We start from the raw sequence: 23,218 nt of genomic DNA, 5'->3' as shown, positions 1-23,218 counted from the left end.
AGCTGAAGTTTGTTTTTTAACTGTCCCATGAAATACCAAAACCAACAATGTATAACTTCCTTTAGTTTGTGGCTAACAGCATTAGCTCTTGGTTCCTCCAGTCATGTTTAAAGTCATACTCAGCTTTAAATGTGTGTTTTTCCATGAAAGGTGTCATTTACATTAGCAAAAAGTAATATATAGTGTCTTCTTCTAAAAGCTCAGTCATCTCCTAAATTGTGAGTTTGTTGGGGACTATTTTCAGCGGCGGATTAATCCACATTTGGTGCGCTAGTGAGTATTTGTGGCAGCAGGACGGTGTGTGTGGGATTGTTTTAAAATAATCAATCAAGGAGGAAAATGAGTTTACAATTTAGTGGTGACTTATTTTTGGGGTCCAATCACCAGAATGATTTGACAGGATGTTTACCTTTCCATTTCCTGTTTGGTGTTAAATCAACATGTGAAACAAAATGCCAAATGATCAGTAACCTCTGCGGTTCATCTCAGTGTAATAACCCACAGTCTGGACCCGCCTCCTGTCTGTCTCTCTGCTCCTGATGCTGTCTGTCTCTCTGTCGCAGCCTTCTTTTATACATATAAACACCTTGGAAAAAAAAAAACAACATAAAAACTAGAAAAAATATGTAAAAAAGACCAAAAAAATGTAGGTATAAATAATAACAAATCTGCTATCGATAAAAACAATAGTGCTTTACGAGCAACAACACCATCAGTGAGTAACACACTGACCTAATCAGTATCACAGGATCCAGCAGGGACAGGATTACAGTGGAGAAGGGAGGGTGTGTGTGTGTAGGGGTGGTTCAAACACACACATTAACAGGTGGGGTGGGGGGGTGTATTGCAATATTAAGGTGTGCTGATGTTGTACCTGCTTGTTGCATTGTGCGCTGTACTGTATCTGACTAACTTACCCCAGACTGTCAACTAATAAATAAACATGGACTACTACGCATATCCTGAACAAAACAGGTGCTTCTCTTCTCTCTCCGTGTGTGTGTGTGTGTGTGTGTGTGTGTGTGTGTGTGTGTGTGTGTGTGTGTGTGTGTGTGTGTGTGTGTGTGTGTGTGTGTGTGTGTGTGTGTGTGTGTGTGTGTGTGTGTGTGTGTGTGTGTGTGTGTGTGTGTACACGTCAATGTCTTGGGAAACCAGTTTACGCTTGAGACCCGTGGAATGAGTGTATTTTTGCTGGATTTTACTTCCTCAAAGCAGCATTTTAAAGGGTTACGTGTTCATCAGGCCTTTAAGGAAAAGTGTGTATCAGTAGATTAAAGTGTGGCTGTTTGAGGTGCTCATAACAGACCTATAGTCAGTGTATTACTACACACTACTGCTGCATTAGATGACAGTCAGCATGTACTCAATTTGGAGAAACACACAAGACTTAAAGCATGGAAGAAAAAGCTAAAAGTGGGACATGAGCAGCAGAAATATATATTCAAGCCACTTTAAAGAAGGCCACGCTGAATCAATCTATCAGTCTAAGTGTACGTATATTATTACTGCTTTACCCTGCCTTCAAACGGCCTGTTTCGCTGGGAACTGAAGCCATAAACAATGCTCTTAATTGACAAAAACTAGAGTTGTATCTCACAGGACACAGGAGTTGCTGCCCTGATCGGTTGTTTAGCTATGTGAGTAAGGAAGAGAGGTATGGTGTGTGTGAAATAGAAGAAATGCAGTTGAGCAAGAGGCTGTCACAACCCTAAAATATCTCCCTGTAACTGTGTGCCACTTACTCTTTGGGCTCTTTCTTTCCTTATTGTTCTGTGTCTACCAGATATGTCTGACGCAAAACTCTTGAGGTAAATGTTACCAGGTCAGAAACATTTTTAACACCACACAAGTCTGGACTGGATGCTGTCAGATAAACGCAGCCTGCAGCCTTCCAAGGTCACTGTGATAAGATCATACATCTCAAAGAAACACACTTTGAAACACTGGGAAAGAGACCGGTTTAAGTTGTTGAGGAGATTCTTCTAAGATCACATGAAAACTATAAAGACTATTATCCCCTCGCAGTTCAACATGCATTAATAATCTGTCTCTCTTTTCAGAATTCTTCCATATAAACTGCATAGAAGCACACACAAATGTACAGCCAATAAGGTTTAATAGGAGTTAAACCATAAGTTGATGTCCTTTCATTATTCATTTTGCCCTCTATTTTGGACAGATTGATGAAGCATGTCTGCAGGGATTTTTATTCAAGTGTCTTAAACCTGCAATGTTTTTGATGGTCAACAGGGGGCGCCTCCACTGGTGGCCAAAATGAATCAGATTGTATAGAAGTCTATAAAATAAAGACTCTGCTTCTCACTTTATTTGTTTTTGTTGGTAAACATTTTCATGCTGGTTTTACGGTGTCGTATTGTAGCTCCAAATTGTCTTAATTGCATAATCTTCAAATAGTAAATCATGGTCCCGCTGAAAGTAAAATAGACTATAAAGTAGGGTATGCTTTAGGGCGGGATTAGTGTTTTGATTGACAGGTTTCTACAACGTCGCTGTCCATTTTTCATTTACAATTTTAACCTGTTTTCAATACATACATTTAATTGACACTGAAAATGTTTGTTTAATGTAAATTGGTAATCTGTAAAATGGCGACGCCCAAAAAGCCTTATTCTAAAATCAAATAGTGACGTCACGATGAGTATTTTCACTACTTACACACAGTCTGTCTTTAACACACACATATTTTAGACAAAACACCAGTTTGCAACTTAGTGTCTCTGCTCTACGTTTGTATCCTCCAATCACAATCTGACACTGCCCTATGGTGCTCCACATTTCAGGGTTAGAATCAGAGTACTGCGTTGATACCTGGTGGGGAAGTTTGGTAAATATTTACTCACTTACTTAAATAACGTTTCGCCTGTTTGTAAAATAGTTGGAGTGCCCCTTTAAGTTCATCTGTGACGCTGTCAATGCATCCTAAACGTTATACAACCAATGAATGAACATGAGAGAAATAATGTCTGCTATGGGACACACACACACACACACACACACACACACACACACACACACACACACACACACACACACACACACACACACACACACACACACAGGAGCAGTTTGCAGCATCGTAGCTCCCTGCAGAAAGGACAAAGAGCAGAGGCGTGGTGGATAATGGGAATATTATTTGCACAAGACAAGCAGGATGTGTAGCTACTCTGTTTCACTACCGAAAGGAGGAGTAACAAGGAGTTAAACCTGGAGGACTAGTTCCTGACGCAGACGGTGTGTGTGTGTGTGTGTGTGTGTGTGTGTGTGTGTGTGTGTGTGTGTGTGTGTGTGTGTGTGTGTGTGTGTGTGTGTGTGTGTGTGTGTGTGTGTGTGTCAGGAGAACTACTAAACCGGAGGGAACACACTGAGGACAAGGACCAACATTTTAAGGACTTAGCAGGCTGCAACTTGCCTGCATCAACCCGCCATCACACGGCGTCTGGGCGGAGGCAGCGACACACACATCTACCCCATGACACATGCACACACGTGCACACACACACACATATAACATAATAACATAATATAGCAAAACACACACTCCACCCGGAATAGATTTGGAGGATGAACGGAGCGATGATTTCGCAAGACGGGACGGAGTCACAGGGGGGCGCGATGAGGGCGCTCCGGTTCCAGCGTCCGCACGGTGAGTGACAGCGACACGCGCACGCGCGCACACACACGCCTACACACACACGCACACACACACACACACACTGCTGACAGGGTCGCATGTTCATGTTAAACTAGCAACTTGGTTATGCAATAGCCTACACACACACACACACACACACACACACACACACACACACACACACACACACACACACACACACACACACACACACACACACACACACACATGCATACTCATAAACACTTCCTCTTATGTATTTAAGGACCATGCATAAAAAACAAAGAGAGAAGAGACCATTTTTACTTGCTAACTTGCAGTCATAGGCAATCCCTTAATTTAGTGCTGGAACATCATTTATTTTCATGCAATAATAAATGTCTCCTAGTGCAATTATTATGTTGATGCCTGTCCAAGAATGGCATTCATTCTAGTTGAATTAACACATGAATTGTCGTGGAATAACTCCATTCAGTCGATCAAAAATATTTATTTTTATGCAGTGATTACATTTGTTCTGCAAAAAAATAAACGAATTATAAAATCCATTCTAGTGCAATAAATACATTTATTTTAACACACATATAACAATCAAAACACACTAAAAACATTACACAGACCCGCGTGCTTTATTTGTGTATCAGCGTGGGAGAGGAGGACTTTGTGCGCATGCGTGACAACGTGACGTAAACTGTTGATCACTGTCATTGATCCACGAGCAGATCCACATGTCATGACCCCCCCCCCCCCCCCCCACCCCCAGCTGGCATGACACGACATAAAAAAATACACTCATGGTTCACCATACAGCATTACGTAAGTGTGTGTGTGAGCCGCCTGACATACAGGACATCATGTGCCGCCCGGAGGGGACGTGGTGCGGCGCAGAGGTGTCGGGTGTCCCCCTCCGCGCCGGACAGGAAGTAGTCCGGGCAGAGCTACACACTGACGGACGCATGGCTGAAGTGAGGGTTGGGGGGGGGGGGTTAGGCATTTATTTTGGGAGAGGGGGTAGTTGTGCTACGATCTACACGTGTGTTTGAGTTTCTGCTTGAAGAAACAAATGGAGTCCAGGAAGAGATGGACACAGGGGAGGCGCGTGCGGTGTCACAGCACAGGTGAGAGCTGTATTGGCAGCTGCACGATCATACCGATCTCTCTCTCTCTCTCTCTCTCTCTCTCTCTCTCTCTCTCTCTCTCTCTCTCTCTCTCTCTCTCTCTCTGTCTCTCCCACACACACACACACACACACACACACACACACACACACACACACACACACACACACACACACACACACACACACACACACACTTTCATTGAGTATGACAGTAATGTCTCAGAACAGTGATCAGAACAGCTCCCTCTTACTGTATATTATTAAAACACTCACAAGGGGCTTTTTCTGTTGTTGCATAAAGACTACTTTAAGTACTTTAAAGGGATAGTTTAAATGTGTTGTAGTGGGGCTGTGTGAGGTACTGACCATGTCATTGTATTACCTACAGCATGTTGAATTGAAACACATGAATCATGACGGTTTGGTACAGCCACAGTTTAGTTACTTAAGTTAAGATAACTGGAGTGACGTGAAATGTAGTGAATTTAAATATATCTGTAGTGATGAACTGATTGCTTGATGTTCTGACAAAAAAACTATCTGTGATCTGTTGCTGTGTAGCTGTGTGTAATACGTGATGTTTGCGTTCATAATGATATTTTTGCGGCAGTGCCTGTGAATGGAGGCCTGAAGGGACAGGTTGTCAGTGCTGCCAACTTGTGGCTTTGTCGCTAGATTAAATTACTTTTGAAGCTAATGCTGTTAGCCCCTTTATTATTGAATAAGAGCTTAAGACATTGCGCAGCACCTCTTTTCACTCTGTCAGCTGGGTATATTAAGATTAAAGGTGCCCTATTCTGCTCATTTTCAGCTTTGTATATCCTGGGACATGTCTCCATGCTCTAATGTTCAAAAAGCTCTTTATGTTTCTCATACTGCCTGTGCTGCAGCGCCTCTTTTCACCCTCTGTCTGAAACCAGAGCCCAGTCTGCTCTGATTGGTTAGCTGGCAGGCTCTGTTGTGATTGTTCAACCGCTTAGAGATGTCCCGCCCCTTAGCTTATAATATAATGTGTTGGAGCGCTAGCCTGTAGAAGCTTAAGTGTTACATAGTGATGTCACTATGTTACGGAAGCAAACAAAGGCGTCCAATGGAGGCGTTTAAGGCATGGGGGAAGGGGTGGAGAGAAACTCCCTCTGGAACACAGGGCCTTTACAGACCATTTACATGCACAAAAACCTATAGAACACACTACAGGAGAGGGAAAACCCCTAAAAGCATTAAAGCGCCTCTTTATTTCATTACTGACTTCATCTGAAGGATTCATAAAGGAGCTGCTCAGCATGCTTTTTACTGGGGAGTCCTCACTTCGTGTTTGTGGGGCAAAGTCTACAGTTGCTCTTGGTGATTGGTGGCTGAGTTTGTTCTGGGCTTTAATGGCACAGTTACAGTGATTGACAGGCTAAACAACCAATCAGAGGCGCTCAATCAGGTCTGCTGACTCACAAACTCCTCCCACACAGACTTCGTGGTAGAGAGTTCAAAATCTGTGTGCTCACCTGAAGCGCTTCTCTTCATCTGGCCCTCCTGTCTCTCTCTCTCTCACACACACACACACATACACACAGACACACACACACACATACACATACAGAAGGAGAGGTTTAATACACACACATCCACTCACTTTTTAAAGTCATGTCAAAAACACTCACTCAAAATCCTCTGGAGAAAACCTGGGGGCCATGGATGAAAAGCAGGCTGAGCCAACGCAGAGGCTGTGAGTACACACACACACACACACACACACACACACACACACACACACACACACACACACACCACTTGACACACAGGTTCCCACACACACATGGAAACCGCATGAGTTGCTATGGTTTCGTTTCACAGGTTGACAAGTTGATTCCTGTGCATTATAGGAGGTGTCACAACGTTTTAACAGCAGCGTGAGAGTTTAGTTTTTCTGTTGAGTTGAGAGGATGATTTCTGCACAGCGCTGCCCTGTGAGAGACCGGAGGGCCGTTCACCCCAAAAGTTCACCATGAGAACTCTTCCTGCTAATTAATGTCCCGATATCCAGCACTTTCACACCATTAAACACAGGTTTTGATGCTCTCTTTGCCAGATGATGGAATATGATGATGCTTGAAAGATGTACTCAGATCAGTGTCTTCAGTTAAAATACTTGATTACAATTAGAAGAATTGGCAACAAAAAGTACTCAAATGTCTCAGTATATTGTTTGGAGTGCGTATTGTGTGTGTGTCTGAATATCCGCAGTATATCTTTCATTCTACTGGACTCATCAGCCTCACACGTTTGGTGCTCATGATGATCTCTAACATCCTCTTTTGAGTGTTTTAAATCATCATTGCTAACTCTTCTTTACTGGCCAGTATGAGCCACATGTATCACACCTGCGGTCTCTAGATAAAGAGATCGGTACAGATAGATAAAGTAGTATCGAAATATTTGGCATTAACACAACTCTTAAGACTTCTAATTTACATTTGATGCAGGAGGATTATCTACCCTAAGCTGGTGGTGTTCATCCCGACACCGTCAATGTTGAACTTCTAAAAAAACCTCAGTGGAAATCAACGTGTGTATGTGTGTGTGTGTGTGTGTGTGTGTGTGTGTGTGTGTGTGTGTGTGTGTGTGTGTGTGTGTGTGTGTGTGTGTGTGTGTGTGTGTGTGTGTGTGTGTGTGTGTGTGTGTGTGTGTGTGTGTGTGTGTGTGTGTGTGTGTGTTTCAGCCTCGGTGCCGCAGTTCACCAACTCCCCCACCATGATAGTGATGGTGGGACTGCCGGCCAGAGGGAAGACCTACATCTCTAAAAAACTCACGCGATACCTGAACTGGATCGGAGTGACAACGAAAGGTATCACATGACCTCATGATTACACTGAAACTCACACCCTCACACAATCACACCATCATGTGATCACACCCTCACACCATCACACGCTCACACCATCACACACTCACACCATCACACTCTCACACCATCATGTGATCACACTCAACATATAAAAACACTTTATTGCGCAATATTTAATCTTTAACAAGAGATTCATGGCAGCCCAACTGTCAATCAGTGACAAAAATCTACCTGCTTATTTATGCAAAACACAATTCAAATGATTTCATTCTACACTAAACTCTTTTCACCCTCTGTCTGAAACTCAAACTTTGAGATTCTAGCCTTTGCAGACCATTTACATGCACACAAAATGCACTAAAACCTATATAACACACTACAGGAAAGAGAACACCCCAAAAAGCAGAATAGGGCCTCTTTAAAATGAATGATGAATCAAGAAATGACATTATGGGCTGGTGAGTGAAACCTTTAAATGTATTTGTGATGCAACTATCTGTTTTTATTTGTATTCAGATTAGCTACTATAGCTACGTTCTCTTGCATATAAAAAGGCGAAAGACTGGTTGAGTCTTTTGGGTTCAGTGATGATCTTTTCCGAAGTTCTCTTGATTTTATATACATTTAGACGTATGTCAACTCTGATTTCTAGCCTCCAGCTGATGTTTCGTATACTGATTGTCTTGCACAGTAATGTGTTTTTGACAAAAACCAATCTCTTTAATTCTTCCTCAGTGTTTAATGTGGGTCAGTACAGAAGAGATGCGACGCGCTCCTACAACAGCTTCGAGTTCTTCCGACCCGACAACGAGGAGGCCATGAAGATACGCAAGTATGAGCCTTCCTCCTCCAACAGTGTGCCGCTCCACATGTCTCGTCTCCTCAAGTCTAAACCTTTAAATATGCATCACAGTCTGGATTTCAGACTCTGTTTTTTTAAATGTTGCATTATTCATATTTTCTTCTGTTTCTATCCGCTCACAGGTCCTGCGCCATCGCTGCGCTGAAAGACGTGTGTGATTACTTCACCAGAGAGCTGGGGCAGGTCGTGGTGAGACAAATATACCTTTTAATAAAGCTTTAATAATCCTTACAACGGATATTTTTCTATACAACTGTAGGAGAATTTACAGAAACAGAGTCAGTTTGAATGTGCCACCGACTGAACACTACCATACTGTATGCAGAGCGATAATTATTACATTGAAACACATTGGGTGGCTTTAAATCCTTTATTTTTCTGTTGTCTTACAAGTATTTAGAAATACTAATATGAATAATTTTGTGTGACATATGCAGTATTTATCATCAGGTGTACAAGAATACATATTTTCACTTTTGAGACAATTCAAAACCACTCACAATATGTTGGTTAATTGTCTAGGTACTTGCTATCATGGTAGAGAAGTACAAGAATATTACGTTCGAAATGTTTTTAAGTAGAAAGAAAGAAAGGTTTTAAGTGTCATATCACGAGTTTAGAGTCGAGTTTAGGACGATATAGTGGGTAGTAATTATTTTGGCCAAGATAATCATAATAATAATTAGAATTGATATAGCACCTTTCTAGGTACCCATGGCCGCTTTCCATTTTGTGAGGACAGACAGAAAACAAATAAACACACAAAAAACTAGGGCAAATAAAAGAATAGAAAAGTAAAGTAAATAAAGTAGAAACAGAAATGGCAGTATGTTCGAAGAACCGGGGACTGAGATGAGTTAGTGGTCAGAGGCTCTGGTGAAGAGGTGAGATTTTAGTGAGGATTTGAAGATGATGAAGATGAAGATTCAACTTTATTGTCATTGCACAGAGTACAAGTACTAGGACAACGAAATGTGGTCTCTGCATTTGACCCATCCTAGTGTTAGGAGGCCATTATGTACGGCGCCCGGGGAGCAGTGTAGGTAACCAGTGTCTTGCTCAGGGACACCACGGTGGCACTTGGTCTTTCGGGGACTTGAACTGGTGACCTTCCAGTTCCCAGGCCAAGCCCCTATGGACTTCGCCACCACCGCCCTAAGCACTCTGGCAGCGGTGGGATTTGAAGATGTCCAGGGAGGCAGCATCGCGGATCTCTGCAGGAAGGGCGTATTCATCATGGCATTCAAATGTCCTAAAGTCCGAAAATCATTCACTAATCTCGTTTCTCTGAAAGGTTTTTGATGCCACCAACACGACGCTGGAGCGCAGAGAGGTCATCCTCGGCTTCGCTATGGAGAACGGCTACAAGGTACGTTAGTGTCTCAATGATAGAAACCGTAGAAAAGTACTGAACCTTTACCCATTTCTCTTTCTTTTCTCCTGCCCAGGTCTTCTTTGTGGAGTCAATCTGTGACGATCCAGAAATCATCGCTGAGAATATTAAAGTGAGTGAAATGTGGTTTTTTTATTTTAAGTCGGTACTTGGAAAGCATGCAACGGACCTTTTGTGGATTATACTTTTTGGACTGCTTTTTGTTACCGATACTGCTTCATTCACACACTGTGGATGAACTAACGGCACTTTTAATATATGCTTTTGTCACTCTTAAGAAGATGTGGTTTTGTGATTTGTTTGTGGAAAATATTCAGTTTTATATTGAAAAGTTTAAAAGGGGTTCATTTTGATTATTCTGATGCATGCAGGGTTTGACCAGGCCCAGGCCCAGGCCCAGGCCCCGATCCAATTACTTAATGTCAAACCACTACAATATGTGTGAGTGTGAGTGTGTGTGTGTGAACAGGAAGTTTTGTTTCTAAGATCCCTGCGAGAGCCGTGCCTCGCGCCAAGACCATTTTTCAGCCAAAGCTCAGAGTGTTCATTTGTTATTTGAGGGACAGACTGCAGCCGTCAGATTGAGTCAGGTCACATCTGTCTCTCTTATGGACTGGTTTTGGAACAGACGTCACACCAGATGGTTTGTACATATGGAGTAATATTCCTACTGCTGTTATCAATATGTGCTGCTGCTTTTGACATTGTATTCCTCTTAGTTTCTCTTCAGTTTTAGAATGAATGAGTGTTTGGTTATTTGTAATTCTCTGTCAGTGTCTGGATCATCCTCATTTAAAACCTTCATTTTGTTTCAGATAAATTATGTTTTTAGCTTCTATTTCAATCCTTTAGTCTTGGCATGCTTCAGACTATGACTACACTTAACATTTTTGGTCAGAAAAACAACATCTTTCCAGCTTGATTTCATTCCTGCTCTCTTTATGAGTTGGCAAACAACCAAACTGCTTCACAAGAAACATCTGGTGAGGCGTGAGACAATTAGCCGTCTCCCGTAATCGTGACGTTATGCCTCTAAAATACACTTAAAGATTATATTAGATCAGACAATATTGACCTTTAGTCTCTTTCTCCGAGAAAGGGAACAGGAAGTCATTATTAACTTTATTGGCACACCGCTCCCTGGGCAGCTTCCATTATCCTCCTGTCTGTTTACTGCAAACAACTTAAACAACAGCAGAGGTTTGAGATTGTTTTGGAAAACACTTTTTATAGAGTACGGAGGGCTGAGAGTCAGAAGGAAAATAGTGTGGGAAAACACTCTGCTTTATGTCACTGCTGTCTTTGCTTTCCCTACTTAATACAAACATTGATACATAAATGATCACCAGAAGCAGTGTGTATGTGCTCTCAGAGTTTAAGTAAATGCTTGAATCTGAGGTTTGTATACCCTTTGTCATTATTAATGCATCCCATGTTATGCACAGATTCATCTTTAAGTGGCATGTTGGAGTCATAAAATAAAACCTTTTTGTTCATTTTCCTTTTGAAGCCTTCTGAGTCCCCTAATGTTGGACATAAGATGAAGACACATGGTTTTATGTCAATCTTAAACCTTATAATCTCTCCCTCTCTCTCTTCAAACAGCAAGTGAAGCTGAGCAGTCCCGACTACAAAGACTGTGACAAAGAGGAGGCTGTGGCCGACTTCCTGAAGAGGATCGAGTGTTACAAGATGACCTACATCCCGCTGGACGACAACAAGGACAGGTGAGCAAATCAACAACAGCACAGTCTTCTTTAACACATCCACTTTGATGATTCCCACCCCATGATATATTACATTGTTGAATGTGGAGGTTGGCCTGTTGGATTTGGTTGTGTCTTGGGAAAAATAAAGAATAGCACCAGACTTATTTTAATTGGCAGTCCCTAAGATTTCAGTTCTTGTTGATTTAGCACCAGCTTATTTACTTGTGGTAACAGGAAACAGTTTAATATCACAGGTTCCAGAATAGAGAAGGGCAGCTGAAGGAACTATAGTCAGTTCATTAAAGAAGTCAGGCATTCTTTGGCCTTTTCACTCGTTCTGTGAGCAACAGTGATCTGATTTCATTCTGCACATGCCATGAGTGTGCGGAGAAGTTGTTTACGTTGTTGAGAATTTGGAGGAAGTTATGCAGCTCTTTGTCTTAAGTATGAGGCGACTGTAATGCACCTGTTGAAATGTTATACGGTGATAAAGTTGTATGCCTTATATCTGTATGCTCCTCTTAAGTGTTATACACTGCCCGGCCAAAACAAAAGGTCACAACCCTGTGGGGGGCAGTGCTATGATCTGGGGGTGCTGCAGTTGGTCTGGTCTAGGTTCAGCAACATGCCCAAAGAATGAGGTCAGCTGACTCCCTGAATATACTGAAGGACCAGTTTATTCCATCAATGGATTCTTTCTTCCCTGATGGCACGGGCATGTTCCAAGATGACAATGCCAGGATCCATTGGGCTCAAATTGTGAAAGAGTGGTTCAGGGAGCATGAGACCTCATTTTCACACATGGATTGGCCCCCACAGAGTCCAGACCTGAAGCCGATGGAGAATCTTTGGGATGTGCTGGAGAAGACTTTGCGCAGTGGTCTGAATCTCCCGTCGTCAATACAAGATGTTGGAGAACATTTAATGCAAGACAGAAATAAATGTTGTGACGTTGCAGAAGCTTGTGGAAACGATGCCACAGCGAATGCGTGCCGTAATCAAAGCTAAAGGCGGTCCAACGAATATTACAGTGTGACCTTTTTTTCGGCCAGGCAGTATTTATAAGAATCGTACTCCTAAATGAACAACAGACAGGCCTTCAGTTCCTTCAGTTGAAGTACCTTTAACCTCTTCCTGCTCATTACTTACTCTTTACTCCCTGCAACATTTCAAATTAATCCTCTGTCAAAAAATGTTCAACACGACTGCCGTCTTGTTTTGCTGATGCATTTTTAATGACCTATAGCGTCCAGTGTCAAGTTCAGTGTCAAACACACGGCTTTTCCTGTGACTCGTTCGTAATTAAAGTCAACTTGTGTTTCACCTGCTAAATGCTTTGAATGTGCAGCTGCAGCAGGAGGAGTGTTCTTGCATTAGCAGAAATGTAATACAGCATGTTTTCATGGAAGTTCACCCTAGACACTCAGTTGTATACTGCAAATATAAATGTAGCAGTACTTGCAGTAAGCAGTGAGTGGGCTATAAGCTCAATCACAATTGTGTATCCTCATTCGGCAATAAAGAAAACACCCTTATTTAAAAGGAAATCCTGGGGAATATTACAGCACTTCCTCGATGTGGGACTAACAAAGGATTATCTTATCTACGCAGGTACTTGTCCTACATCAAGATCTTCAACGTGGGCAGCCGGTACCTGGTGAACCGGGTCCAGGACCACATCCAGAGCCGGATCGTGTATTACCTCATGAACATCCACGTCACGCCGAGGTCCATCTACCTGTCTCGCCACGGAGAGAGCGAGCTCAACCTCGTGGGACGCATCGGCGGGGACTCGGGGCTGTCGCCTCGTGGAGCAAAGGTTAGGTGGATCTAATCTGTGACGTTCTATAAATACTACATCCTGTTTGTGTTCTCACGCCTGTCCTCTTGTGCATCAGTTTGCCAGCGCTCTGGGGGCGTACATGCGTGGTCAGTGCATCAGTGACCTGAAGGTGTGGACGAGTCACATGAAGAGGACCATCCAGACCGCCGAGGCTCTGGGGGTCCCGTACGAACAGTGGAAGGCCCTCAATGAGATAGACGCTGTGAGTGTGGAGAATACAGAGCTGCAGGGAGGACGTATTTTGACTTAAGTTAGCGTTGCACTGACTCCCTCAACAAAGGTTAATGATACGTACTTACTGAACTTAAGTGCGCTAAAAAAACCCACTAATTTGTGTTTGAAGAATGTTTAGATGTTAAATGTCCACAGCGCTCTTTTGTTCAGAGTTTGTGTCATTTGAAAAACATGTATACACTGTTTTCCTGCTTGTTTGAAGGGGTGAGAAAGTGAGTTGTGTGATTAAGTAATGTGTTTGTTGTTTGCTGCCTCAGGGTGTGTGTGAGGACATGACGTATGAGGAGATCCAGGAGAATTACCCAGAGGAGTTTGCACTGAGGGACCAAGACAAGTACCGCTACCGCTACCCTAAAGGAGAGGTGAGGAAAGAGTTTCATTATCAAGAAAAAAGGTCCAAATATTCTACTTCATCACCCTTTTGTAGTTGTATATCAAAACTCATGTTAAAAGCTGCAGGAACAAGCTCAAACTATGCTCCAGTATTTTCCCGCCTTGGCTGTCCTGATGGTTAAATGTGTGTTGTGTTATCACCATGACTGCGCTGCACTAACGAGAGATGCCCTCAGGTGTCTCTGCGGACGAGTTCAAACACAAGAGGTGTCATTATCACAGCAGACTGGTAGATAAAACTCAATCTGAAGGATCATTTAGTTTTTCTGTTTCATTGAGACACGATATAGAGAGTCATTTATGATCAAAGGAAAAGGAAAAATATAGGTATGAATATTTCAATTTCTCCCAAACTCAAAGATATTCATTAAACAATAACAAAAAACCAAGAGAGATGTGAAAATATGGATCCAGCAAATGCATTTCACTACATGGAACACAAGCAAACAAACAAGTTTACGCTTCCTGTTCAGAAGCAAACACAACACCACAGTAGAGCTTAACTGACTTTGTGTGGACCGTCTGACATGTCTCTCTGTATGTGTGTGTTTGTGTGTGTGTTTTCCAGTCATACGAGGACCTGGTGCAGCGTCTGGAGCCGGTCATCATGGAGCTGGAGCGGCAGGAGAACGTTCTGGTCATCTGTCACCAGGCCGTCATGAGATGTCTGCTCGCTTACTTCCTGAACAAAACTTCTCGTGAGTAGTGATGTGAATAATCTAGAGTGTAGGAGAGAAACTCCAAAATGGGTTTGAAGAGTCCAGCAGTGGCTCAGTCAGTAGGGGCTTGCACCGGGAATCGTAGGGTCGCTGGTTCAAGTACCCGAACAGACTTCAAATATGGAAAGTGGACTGCTACTTGGAGAGGTCCCAGTTCACCTCCTAAGCCCTGCTGTGGTGCCCTTGCTCCCCGGGCGCTGCACAGTAGCTGCCCACTGCTCCTAGTACTAGGATGGGTTAAATGCAGAGGACACATTTCACTGTGTGCATGTGTGTGACTAATAAAGAGGGTTTCATCCTCCGATTCTACTTCAAGCTAACAGCCATAGAGATGAAGTCGGAAAGAATAGCCAGACTTACATGCCGATAGTTTCAGTCTTTACATTGGGATACTTGTATTTCATACTACTGTGTTTTCCTGTGTGTCAGATGAGCTGCCCTACCTGAAGTGTCCTCTGCACACGGTGCTCAAACTCACACCTGTTGCCTACGGTCAGTCTCTCGTTTATTTCCTCACACATTCACAACTCCATTCTTTACTTATAAACTCCTAAGTGACCCCCTCTCTTTGTCGCTGTTTGTCTTATTCTCTCAGGTTGTAAAGTGGAGTCTGTCTTCCTCCATGTTGAAGCTGTCAACACACACAGAGACAAACCAGTGGTGAATTATTTTGTCTGTTTATGAAATTAAGATATTAAGTTAAGTTCTCTTAGTTGTGTCTAAGTGCTTATGAAGTCAGTCCACAGGTCTGGTTTAAGCTAATTAACCAATTTGTGCCCAAACAATATACTTTGTGTTATAACGAACCACAAATACTGGTAGAAATTTGATAAATTCAAACTAGTTTTCTCAGGTAATAAAGTGATTGTTAGCTTTCAATGCTATGCTATTAAATAAGCTTCCCTAACACTGTTTCCTTGTCTCTTCTTACAGAACGTGGACGTCGACAGAGAGCCAGCAGAGGCTTTGCAGACGGTCCCGGATCACATCTAGTGGGACAAACTGGTCCGGGGAACTGGTTTAATTTCCACCCACCTAAATGGAAAGTGGCCTTTTTAATTTAAGTAAAACTAGTGTTCATTGTTACCTTTGGTCGTTGTTGTGAAATGTAGAATCATTGTGAGGTATGAAAATGAGACATTTCTCCTAAGGCAGCCTATTTCCATTGTAAAGCACTTTATAATGCAGGGCTCAGGCCAGATGTCTGTTATGAAGAAGAGGAGGCTTCCTTTACTGTGAAAGTGAACTACTGCGGGTCAGGTGACCAGAATCTCTGTTTGGATATTCGTGAACATGCATGTCTTTGTGTTCTTCTCTTCATCCCTCATTTCGTATTTCCTCCGCCTTACTTGTAATAATGCATCAGCCACCTTTAAGTCACTTCTTCATGTCCATCTGAACCACTTCACATCATGTTATCTTGTCTCCACATCACAGAGGTACATCATATGAGAATCCAAACGACTGGTAAGCAGCAGTTTTGTAACTAGCAGTCACAGCGGTGCAAAGAGGAATGCAAAATAAGACAAATAAGTTGAAGCAGTTCAACATTTTGATCACTAAACGTGTTCAATTTCTTGCTGAGAGATACAGGAGAGATACCACTGTCACATCTGTGCACTAAATATAAAGTCAATGAAGCGGTTAGCTTAGTTTAGCTTAGTTTAGCACAAAGACTGGAAATGGAAACAGCTTGCCTGGCTCTGTGTAAAAGTAAAAGAATATATTATACCAACACCTCTAGAGCTTAATAACCAACCCCTTATATCTGGTTAATGAAATGATCCAAAATAAAAGTGTGAAAATGGTTAATTATATATTTAAATAAGGGAATTGACTATTTATTGGCCTGGCACAATGATAGCACAAAGCCTGGCAATCTCATGGTGAGGATAAGACTCAACGATATAGTATTTAATATTAGGTTTCAGTCTGTGTCGGAGGCTTTGTAGACTATCGGAAGTCTTTATTATATTAGGGAAAGTTAAATGCTGCGTGTCCTTCCTGTCACAAGTTATTTGTATGCCTGCTGGCCGCGCCTCATATTTAACATGCATCTCAGTTCAAGTCCAAACTATGCTTGAACCGGGATTGGCTTGTTAGTTGGAGTCCTTTCATATCCTGTCTAAAAGCAGATCACACTGGTAATTATCTTTAAGGTGTGGTTTTGTTGTCACAGTGGAAAGATAATTTGTCTATAATATGATCCTTAGAAAGTCAATTTAAGGGGACATTTGGCACTTTAACTGCCCAAATACCATGATGTGCCTCACATGAGTTTAATAAACATGATTATTCTATGCACCCTCACTGCACATACACACACACACACACACACACACACACTGGAGGCAGAGGCAAAGTGTCTGTGCTGTAGTATGTGTTTAACTGACATCGGTCATTGTATTAAGATACACGAGGGAATCTGGTGCAATATAGTTTTTTTAAATAGGTTTACATGGACCTTAGGTCATGATCTGGCAGCCTGTATCACAAAGCAAGCTAAATATATTCTGGTTCTCTTAAAGTAACTTCACCGAGCCGGACATCATTGTCTACACTACTTAGTTTACTTCCTGATCATAGTGACATCACTAGGTAAAACTTGTGCTTCTATTGGCTAGCGCTCCAACTCATTGCGCGTGATAAGGGTTAAGGAGCGGGACATCTCTAAACTGGCCAGCTAACCAATCAGAGCAGACTGGGCTCTGGTTTCAGACAGAGGGTGAAAAGAGGTGCTGCAGCACAGGCAGTATGAGAAACATAAAGAGCTTTTTGAACATTAAAGCATGGAGACATGTCCCAGGAGAGACACTACATACTGATATGAACCTGAAAATGAGCAGAATAGGACCCTTTAACCCAAATATACCCAGCTAACATAGAGCAGTCTTAGTGATACAGGCCTCCTGATATGAGCTAATTTCCATCACCTGGAGGAGCAATAGAAAATACAATCTTCTCAGGGGACCATTGTTTTATTTAAAGGGATGCCACCACATGAAATAAAGTGTAAATAAATGCATGTTCTTATTTCAACACAATGTGAAAAGTGTCTAGGATTTAAAAGTCATCCCTTTTTGAAACAGATGTTCAGTTTGTAGCAGATCTGGAGTCAGATCTGTAATCGTGTGCTTTGTGTGGTGAAACTGTATCCAAGGTCACAAACTGCTCTTGTCGTCCACTTTAGTGCAATTGTGCCTGTGTGTCCTGAGCTCTGTAATATGTAGCTGCGATGTCAAAGAGTTACATGTCGTCTTGTCCAACAGTCATGAGCGTTTGAGAACAATGAATGAAAAGTCAAATAAATGCAAATCATTGATCAAATATAAGAGATTTTATTTTCTGAACATGAGCAAAGAACTGTTACCTTTTTCAGGCAATAAAAGCAAAAATGGAACCCTGAATATTTGTGCGTGATATTAAATGTGAACATATTTACATCAGCTCGTAGGTACCCTAGGAACATAAAAAAATAGAGGATTTGATTTGGCTGTTGAGTTTAAACGGACTCCAAGGCCTAACAAAATGATTCAATTGTGCCACTGATGCAGCTTTTGTCTTTCAGCACCATCATTCAAAAATGAACAAGATAGAAAATGTAACACTACAAAAGTTATCTCTGGCTGCTGGTGCCAGACTGGCTGGAGTTGGGGGCGCGGTGAGCCTCTTGGTACTGCTGACTCCAGCTCTGAGGTTCCTGACCATGGAGCTGAAATCACACAACACATCTTCATTAGGGACAAATCCTCAGCTCTGCAGGCAGCTGGGCTCTGTTACTGACCAAACTCTGATACTCACTGCCCCCATGAACAGCAGGATATTTGGTTTGGACACCTCCACCTCTGCACGTTGACCCCAACGAAACTGGTGCTCCACCGGCTCTGTGTGGGGGATCCGTACATACTCCAGGTACCTGCACACGCACAATGAACAATTCATTTGTAGCCTACTGTGTGATCATTCAAGTCCATTAAATCCCAAATAAAAGGAATGCATCTAAGACAGACACAGAGTACTGCAAACACAACTGCGGCAATTCAATACATATGCCTCATTTCAAATGCATGGTACGGAGTTTAAAGATATTAATGCAGTGTCCTTTTTCTTCAGTAGTAATAAAGCTAAGAAGGTAACAGTGAACTGAGATTTTTTAGGGTTGGTTTTCACTCAAAGGATTTTTCTTGTATTTAGTTAACATCATTTTTTAATTTCAGTTTACAATACCCTGGTGTTTTAACTTTTGCTAGCATCCGTTTAGCTTGCTCTGAAATTGGACTGAGGTAAAGAAAAATAATGTATAAATACAAATAAAGAAGGTTCCTGGTACTATCCAACACTTTTGCATTTAGAGAACCAACACATAATTGTTTAAAGCTGAGCAAAGCCGTACCATGCAGGGGAAATGCGGCATAAGAATGAACACTGATCTTCATATAGAGCTTCAACTTTATATTAGGTATTGTAAACGCTAAATGACAAACATTTGTAAATTGCATCATAGAGACCCAACATTGGGTGAATAGTAATGACCAACAACACAAAGATAATGTCAGGAGTCAGTGCAGGTCCAGACCACTCTGAAGTGGTCCAGTGTTCTCCACTCTCCTGTTGATCTGTGGTGTGGTATAAACCCGAGTCTATGGTCTGAGAGACTCAGGCTCTGATCACACCAGTGCAGTTCATACAGTGACATCAGCAGGGGCTTGAACCTGTGACCTTCTGATCACAGAATGGATAAGTACAATGGATTAGTAAAGTGAGCTATAGTCAAGCTTGGACAATCAGGGCTTTTTCACATATTAAGGAGATGGAGGAGGGGTGAACCATCACACATTCACAGGTAACCAGAGTCCTTTATAGATAATGAGGGCAGGGAAAAGGAAGCTGATTACAGGAATCCACAATAATGTTTACGTGAATCCAGGCTACTCAAAGAAATCAGGTGACACTGGTAAGCAGATGTGACCTCTAACCACAACCTTGTTTTGGAAGCATGGCACATTTATTTTGACTATTACAAGAAGACAATGCTTCTCTTTTCTTTGAGGTGAGTGTGTGTGTGTGTGTGTGTGTGTGTGTGTGTGTGTGTGTCCATGGCATTTCTTGGCCATAATTATGTGTAATGAAGTTAGTAGACTAAAAGAGTATTGCTTAATCTAGAAATAACCAGAACCAAACACACTAAACTAACAGAACTAACAGATGTCCTGCTCATCTGGTTCTTCTTGTGCATGTAAACACACTGGTGGAAAAGCCTTATAAATGCTGATTGATTTGGCGAAACATTTTCTTACCTTTGACGCACAAACTCCTCAATGACCACCTTCTTTGAGTCACCAAACTCCTCGTGCTTCTCTCTGGTGGGGGGTTTACAATAATCACAATCATTTAAGAATGAATAGAAACCGAGTCATTAACAATCCGGTGTAGAAATCACACATCCAGATATATTGAATGCAAACTCTCATCTCACCCTATGTCAACACCGAGGTTCTTCAGGATTTTCCAGACGACGCCTGTCGCACAAACAAAACCAGAATATTATCCCGAGTTCAGGTTTTTGCACATACGCTCTATTACTTAATATGGAGAATGGACTAATAAGAGTTAGTAATAGATGCAACTCACTCACTTTCTCTTACAACACCTCCTTTCATGAAGATAACACTCAGGATGACAAACAGCAGACCCAGTTTTGGATTGGTCGGGTTACTACACACAAGGAAAACAAAGCAGGTTAAAAGTGTTTGTATAAAAGCTTATATCATTTCAATGCATTGAGAGAGAATCCTAAAACATATATGCCTCACGTGATCGGTGAGGCCCCCGTAACCGGCTCCAATTTATTGATGAGTATGTACAGGTGATTTTTGGGGTCAATTTCCACCATTTTAAGGCCGAATACCTGAGAATGTGGAAAAGAGAAACGTGTTTTCATTGTATTGTGATTATTTAATATGACACTGTTTAGCTCATCTTGTGAGACTGAACAGACCTGGTCAAAAGTCCGTGCTGCTCTCTTCATGATCTCAGGGTAGATGTTTCTGTACTCCTTCACCACGTGTTTCACAAGATCTGAAGAAAGAAAAACCAATAAGGCCTTTTCCCTACACATCTGCTGACTGTGCTTGGTTTAGAGTTCCAGTTCAGAATGGGATGGATTTGCCTCTTCATTGTAACAGAGCTTGGGGACAGAAGGAGCAGCTGGATAACCACATTTTATGTCCTATAAAATCACAATAAAAACCTCAGTAATTTTGTTATTCAAAAGCTTTAAATATACAGCTGCAAAGTCTATTCAAATTGTGAAACCTATACAGCTAAACGTGATCATAAACAGTAGATTAAAGAAGATATCTTAAGCTTTTACTAAACAGAAAATGTTCAGTTGACTTGTGCCGCTGTACCTGCTCTGCGAATAGGAATCTTCTTCTGGTCCTTCACCAAGAAGTACTGCACCACCTCGGCTGTCTGCAGGAAAGAAAAATGTGTCACGGAATTATTAAAAAAGTAGTTTTGTGATTATTCAAAATAACACTTCTGTGTGCCTCTCACTTTCTGGTCGACCTGTGCAGGTGTGAGCTTCTCCAGCCCTTTCTGGACCTGCATTGTGCTCGGCTGAGTGAAGGTTGCGTCATCTTCTTCTTCTTGAGTCGCAGTGGGACCCGCGTTACTCTGCAGGCAAACAACATCAGATGTTAACATTTAAAAGTGTCTTACTATACCACGATCAAAATCCATTACACAACAGGAAGACAGTTTTAGGAAGTTTAGAGGTAAAGGGAGTTCATAATACATTGAAGCACAAATTAAAACGTGTTTATCTATGATTACCTTTTCTATTGACTAAATATTTTTGTTCTACTTCTTTACGACATGTCTCTCTGTGGGAGGACATGTGATAATGTATTTATTTTTATAATGGATGGATGTTATATTTGTGATGTACGTTCAATGTGGAAAATGAAACAGATACAATACAGAGCGAATGTTGTGTCATAAAACATGTCTGGAGTGGATCTTAAAGTAGTTAAAAGCAAACATCAGATAAATCAATGATTCAAACAAATTAAGTTGCAGCTCAGATTCTTCTCATTTAAAGCTTTATTTTGGATGTCTTGTAAGGCCATTTAATAAACCTGTACACATGTATTAATTTGAAGAACGTGCATTTATATAATTAATATTTTTGAATAAAGGAAACAGGACTGTATGGAGTCTGAAGATTACAAACAGAGAGGATGTTTAATTAACTCACAGTACTCTGAGAGGAGCCATGTGCGTTGGACGGCTTCTTCCTATGCGACATCATGACACGATGCCTGGTAAACAAACTAAAATACAACCACGGTCAGGTAAGTGAGCTTTTGCAGCTTTAAACAGAGAAAAAAAGTCCATTAAAACAAAGTTTAAGAGGATTAACGGTTACGGAAGACCCAACCGTTAATGCTATAGTAACGTTAGCTTAGGTACGAGATAACGAACTGCTCTAAAGCGTCAATATAACTTAAATAAAGTTAAATACTCAGTGTCTGGAGACTGTAGTGAAAGGATCAAATTATAAAAATAAACGTGTGTCAAAATATTCTCTAATTTGTTTCAACGCAAACTTCTTTCTGAAAACAAACCGTCAAATTCCCGCTTGAGTTTAAGGCGCCTGCTGATGACGTAGTAGGAGCGTGCCGGATGTTGTTTTTATAGTATTTTTATATTTTCATTTTATTAATTAAAAAACATATAAAGTAATGGTTTTTTAATAATACGGTTTTTAATAATGCTACCATATTGATTTAATTATTGGTAAACATTTCTAAATTTGGTTATGAGTTTCTTTATTCGCGTTTCGATTCAAACCAAACTCCTTACCAACATCAACATCATGTAGAAATACACTTTTACTTCATTACTGAAGTGAGAGTACTGTGAAAATACTCTACAACAGGGACACATCCTGCATCAGAAACCTTTATTATTTCAACCATAGACTGTATTTTAACATACGCTATTATTGAAGCATCGGACGCGTCATTATCAGCAGAATAAGATCAAATACTTTATTTATCCCAAATTTGGACACATTTTTTGTTACAGCAGAATTGTAAAACAAAGGTATTGCACATAATTCACAATATACAAAAACAGTAGAAAATAAACAAACATAAAATATAAACATCTCAAAAATAGAAAATAAAACTAAAGTAAAATATATACAAGTTATACTGTAAATACTTTAATTCAAGAATGGTGTTCAATGCAGGTCTTTAACTTGAAATGAGTATCTATCTATGCTTTATTTGTTCATACTTTTAAGTACATTTTGCTGAATAGATACATTTTGCAGGAATACTTACACACTTTTACTTTTAAATGCAGGAGTAAAAATGCTTTAATTTTTTACTGAAGTAAGGTTCTTAAAGCAGGATTTCTACTGTTATTTGTGATATTAGTATT

At 41.2% G+C, this 23,218-nt stretch overlaps 2 protein-coding genes and 1 non-coding gene across 6 annotated transcripts; 1 reads left to right on the top strand and 2 right to left on the bottom strand.

The window, feature by feature from the left end:
- Positions 1–3,238: 3,238 nt before the first annotated feature.
- si:dkey-96f10.1 (6-phosphofructo-2-kinase/fructose-2,6-bisphosphatase) lies at positions 3,239–18,171 on the top strand. 3 transcript variants are annotated; one of them, XM_063880518.1, is made up of 14 exons: positions 3,239–3,664; positions 7,486–7,611; positions 8,347–8,443; positions 8,596–8,662; positions 9,768–9,842; positions 9,922–9,978; positions 11,472–11,593; positions 13,187–13,394; positions 13,474–13,620; positions 13,910–14,014; positions 14,614–14,743; positions 15,194–15,256; positions 15,360–15,424; positions 15,698–18,171. In XM_063880518.1, the coding sequence occupies exons 1-14, from the start codon at positions 3,583–3,585 to the stop codon at positions 15,755–15,757; spliced, it is 1,404 nt and encodes a 467-aa protein (XP_063736588.1). In that variant the 5' UTR covers positions 3,239–3,582; the 3' UTR covers positions 15,758–18,171. The 3 variants fall into 3 exon arrangements, with proteins under 3 accessions (XP_063736588.1, XP_063736597.1, XP_063736579.1); XM_063880527.1 differs by lacking the exon at positions 3,239–3,664 and adding an exon at positions 3,798–4,770; XM_063880509.1 differs by lacking the exon at positions 3,239–3,664 and adding an exon at positions 5,725–6,492.
- Positions 18,087–22,449, bottom strand: ndnl2 (necdin-like 2). 2 transcript variants are annotated; one of them, XM_063880539.1, is made up of 11 exons: positions 22,396–22,449; positions 22,026–22,089; positions 21,323–21,442; positions 21,175–21,238; positions 20,763–20,842; positions 20,578–20,672; positions 20,400–20,479; positions 20,241–20,283; positions 20,062–20,124; positions 18,566–18,680; positions 18,087–18,476 (listed from the first exon to the last, which is right to left on the bottom strand). In XM_063880539.1, the coding sequence occupies exons 2-11, from the start codon at positions 22,077–22,079 to the stop codon at positions 18,381–18,383; spliced, it is 810 nt and encodes a 269-aa protein (XP_063736609.1). In that variant the 5' UTR covers positions 22,080–22,089; positions 22,396–22,449; the 3' UTR covers positions 18,087–18,380. The 2 variants fall into 2 exon arrangements, with proteins under 2 accessions (XP_063736609.1, XP_063736617.1); XM_063880547.1 differs by having other exon boundaries at positions 22,293–22,404.
- On the bottom strand, positions 19,312–19,440 carry LOC134872656 (small nucleolar RNA SNORA11). Its single transcript, XR_010166841.1, has one exon. It is a non-coding gene; the product is annotated as a small nucleolar RNA SNORA11 (small nucleolar RNA).
- Positions 22,450–23,218: the final 769 nt, after the last annotated feature.

This window comes from Eleginops maclovinus, chromosome 1 (assembly GCF_036324505.1).
Source record: "Eleginops maclovinus isolate JMC-PN-2008 ecotype Puerto Natales chromosome 1, JC_Emac_rtc_rv5, whole genome shotgun sequence".
NCBI lineage: Eukaryota > Metazoa > Chordata > Actinopteri > Perciformes > Eleginopidae > Eleginops > Eleginops maclovinus.
Note: the sequence above shows the minus strand (reverse complement) of the source record. Positions and strands in the feature narration are given on the sequence as shown.

Excerpts from the sequence above, each read along its gene's own strand:
- ndnl2 (XM_063880539.1), bottom strand. The coding sequence starts at position 22,079 with ATGATGTCGCATAGGAAGAAGCCGTCCAACGCACATGGCTCCTCTCAG. Across the intron at positions 20,843-21,174 it reads GATTCCTATTCGCAGAGCAG|ATCTTGTGAAACACGTGGTG; the intron begins GTACAGCGGCAC and ends TTCTTTCTTCAG. Across the intron at positions 18,477-18,565 it reads TCCTGCTGTTCATGGGGGCA|CTCCATGGTCAGGAACCTCA; the intron begins GTGAGTATCAGA and ends GTGTGATTTCAG.
- si:dkey-96f10.1 (XM_063880518.1), top strand. The coding sequence starts at position 3,583 with ATGAACGGAGCGATGATTTCGCAAGACGGGACGGAGTCACAGGGGGGC. Across the intron at positions 8,663-9,767 it reads GAGAGCTGGGGCAGGTCGTG|GTTTTTGATGCCACCAACAC; the intron begins GTGAGACAAATA and ends TTTCTCTGAAAG. Across the intron at positions 13,395-13,473 it reads TGTCGCCTCGTGGAGCAAAG|TTTGCCAGCGCTCTGGGGGC; the intron begins GTTAGGTGGATC and ends CTTGTGCATCAG.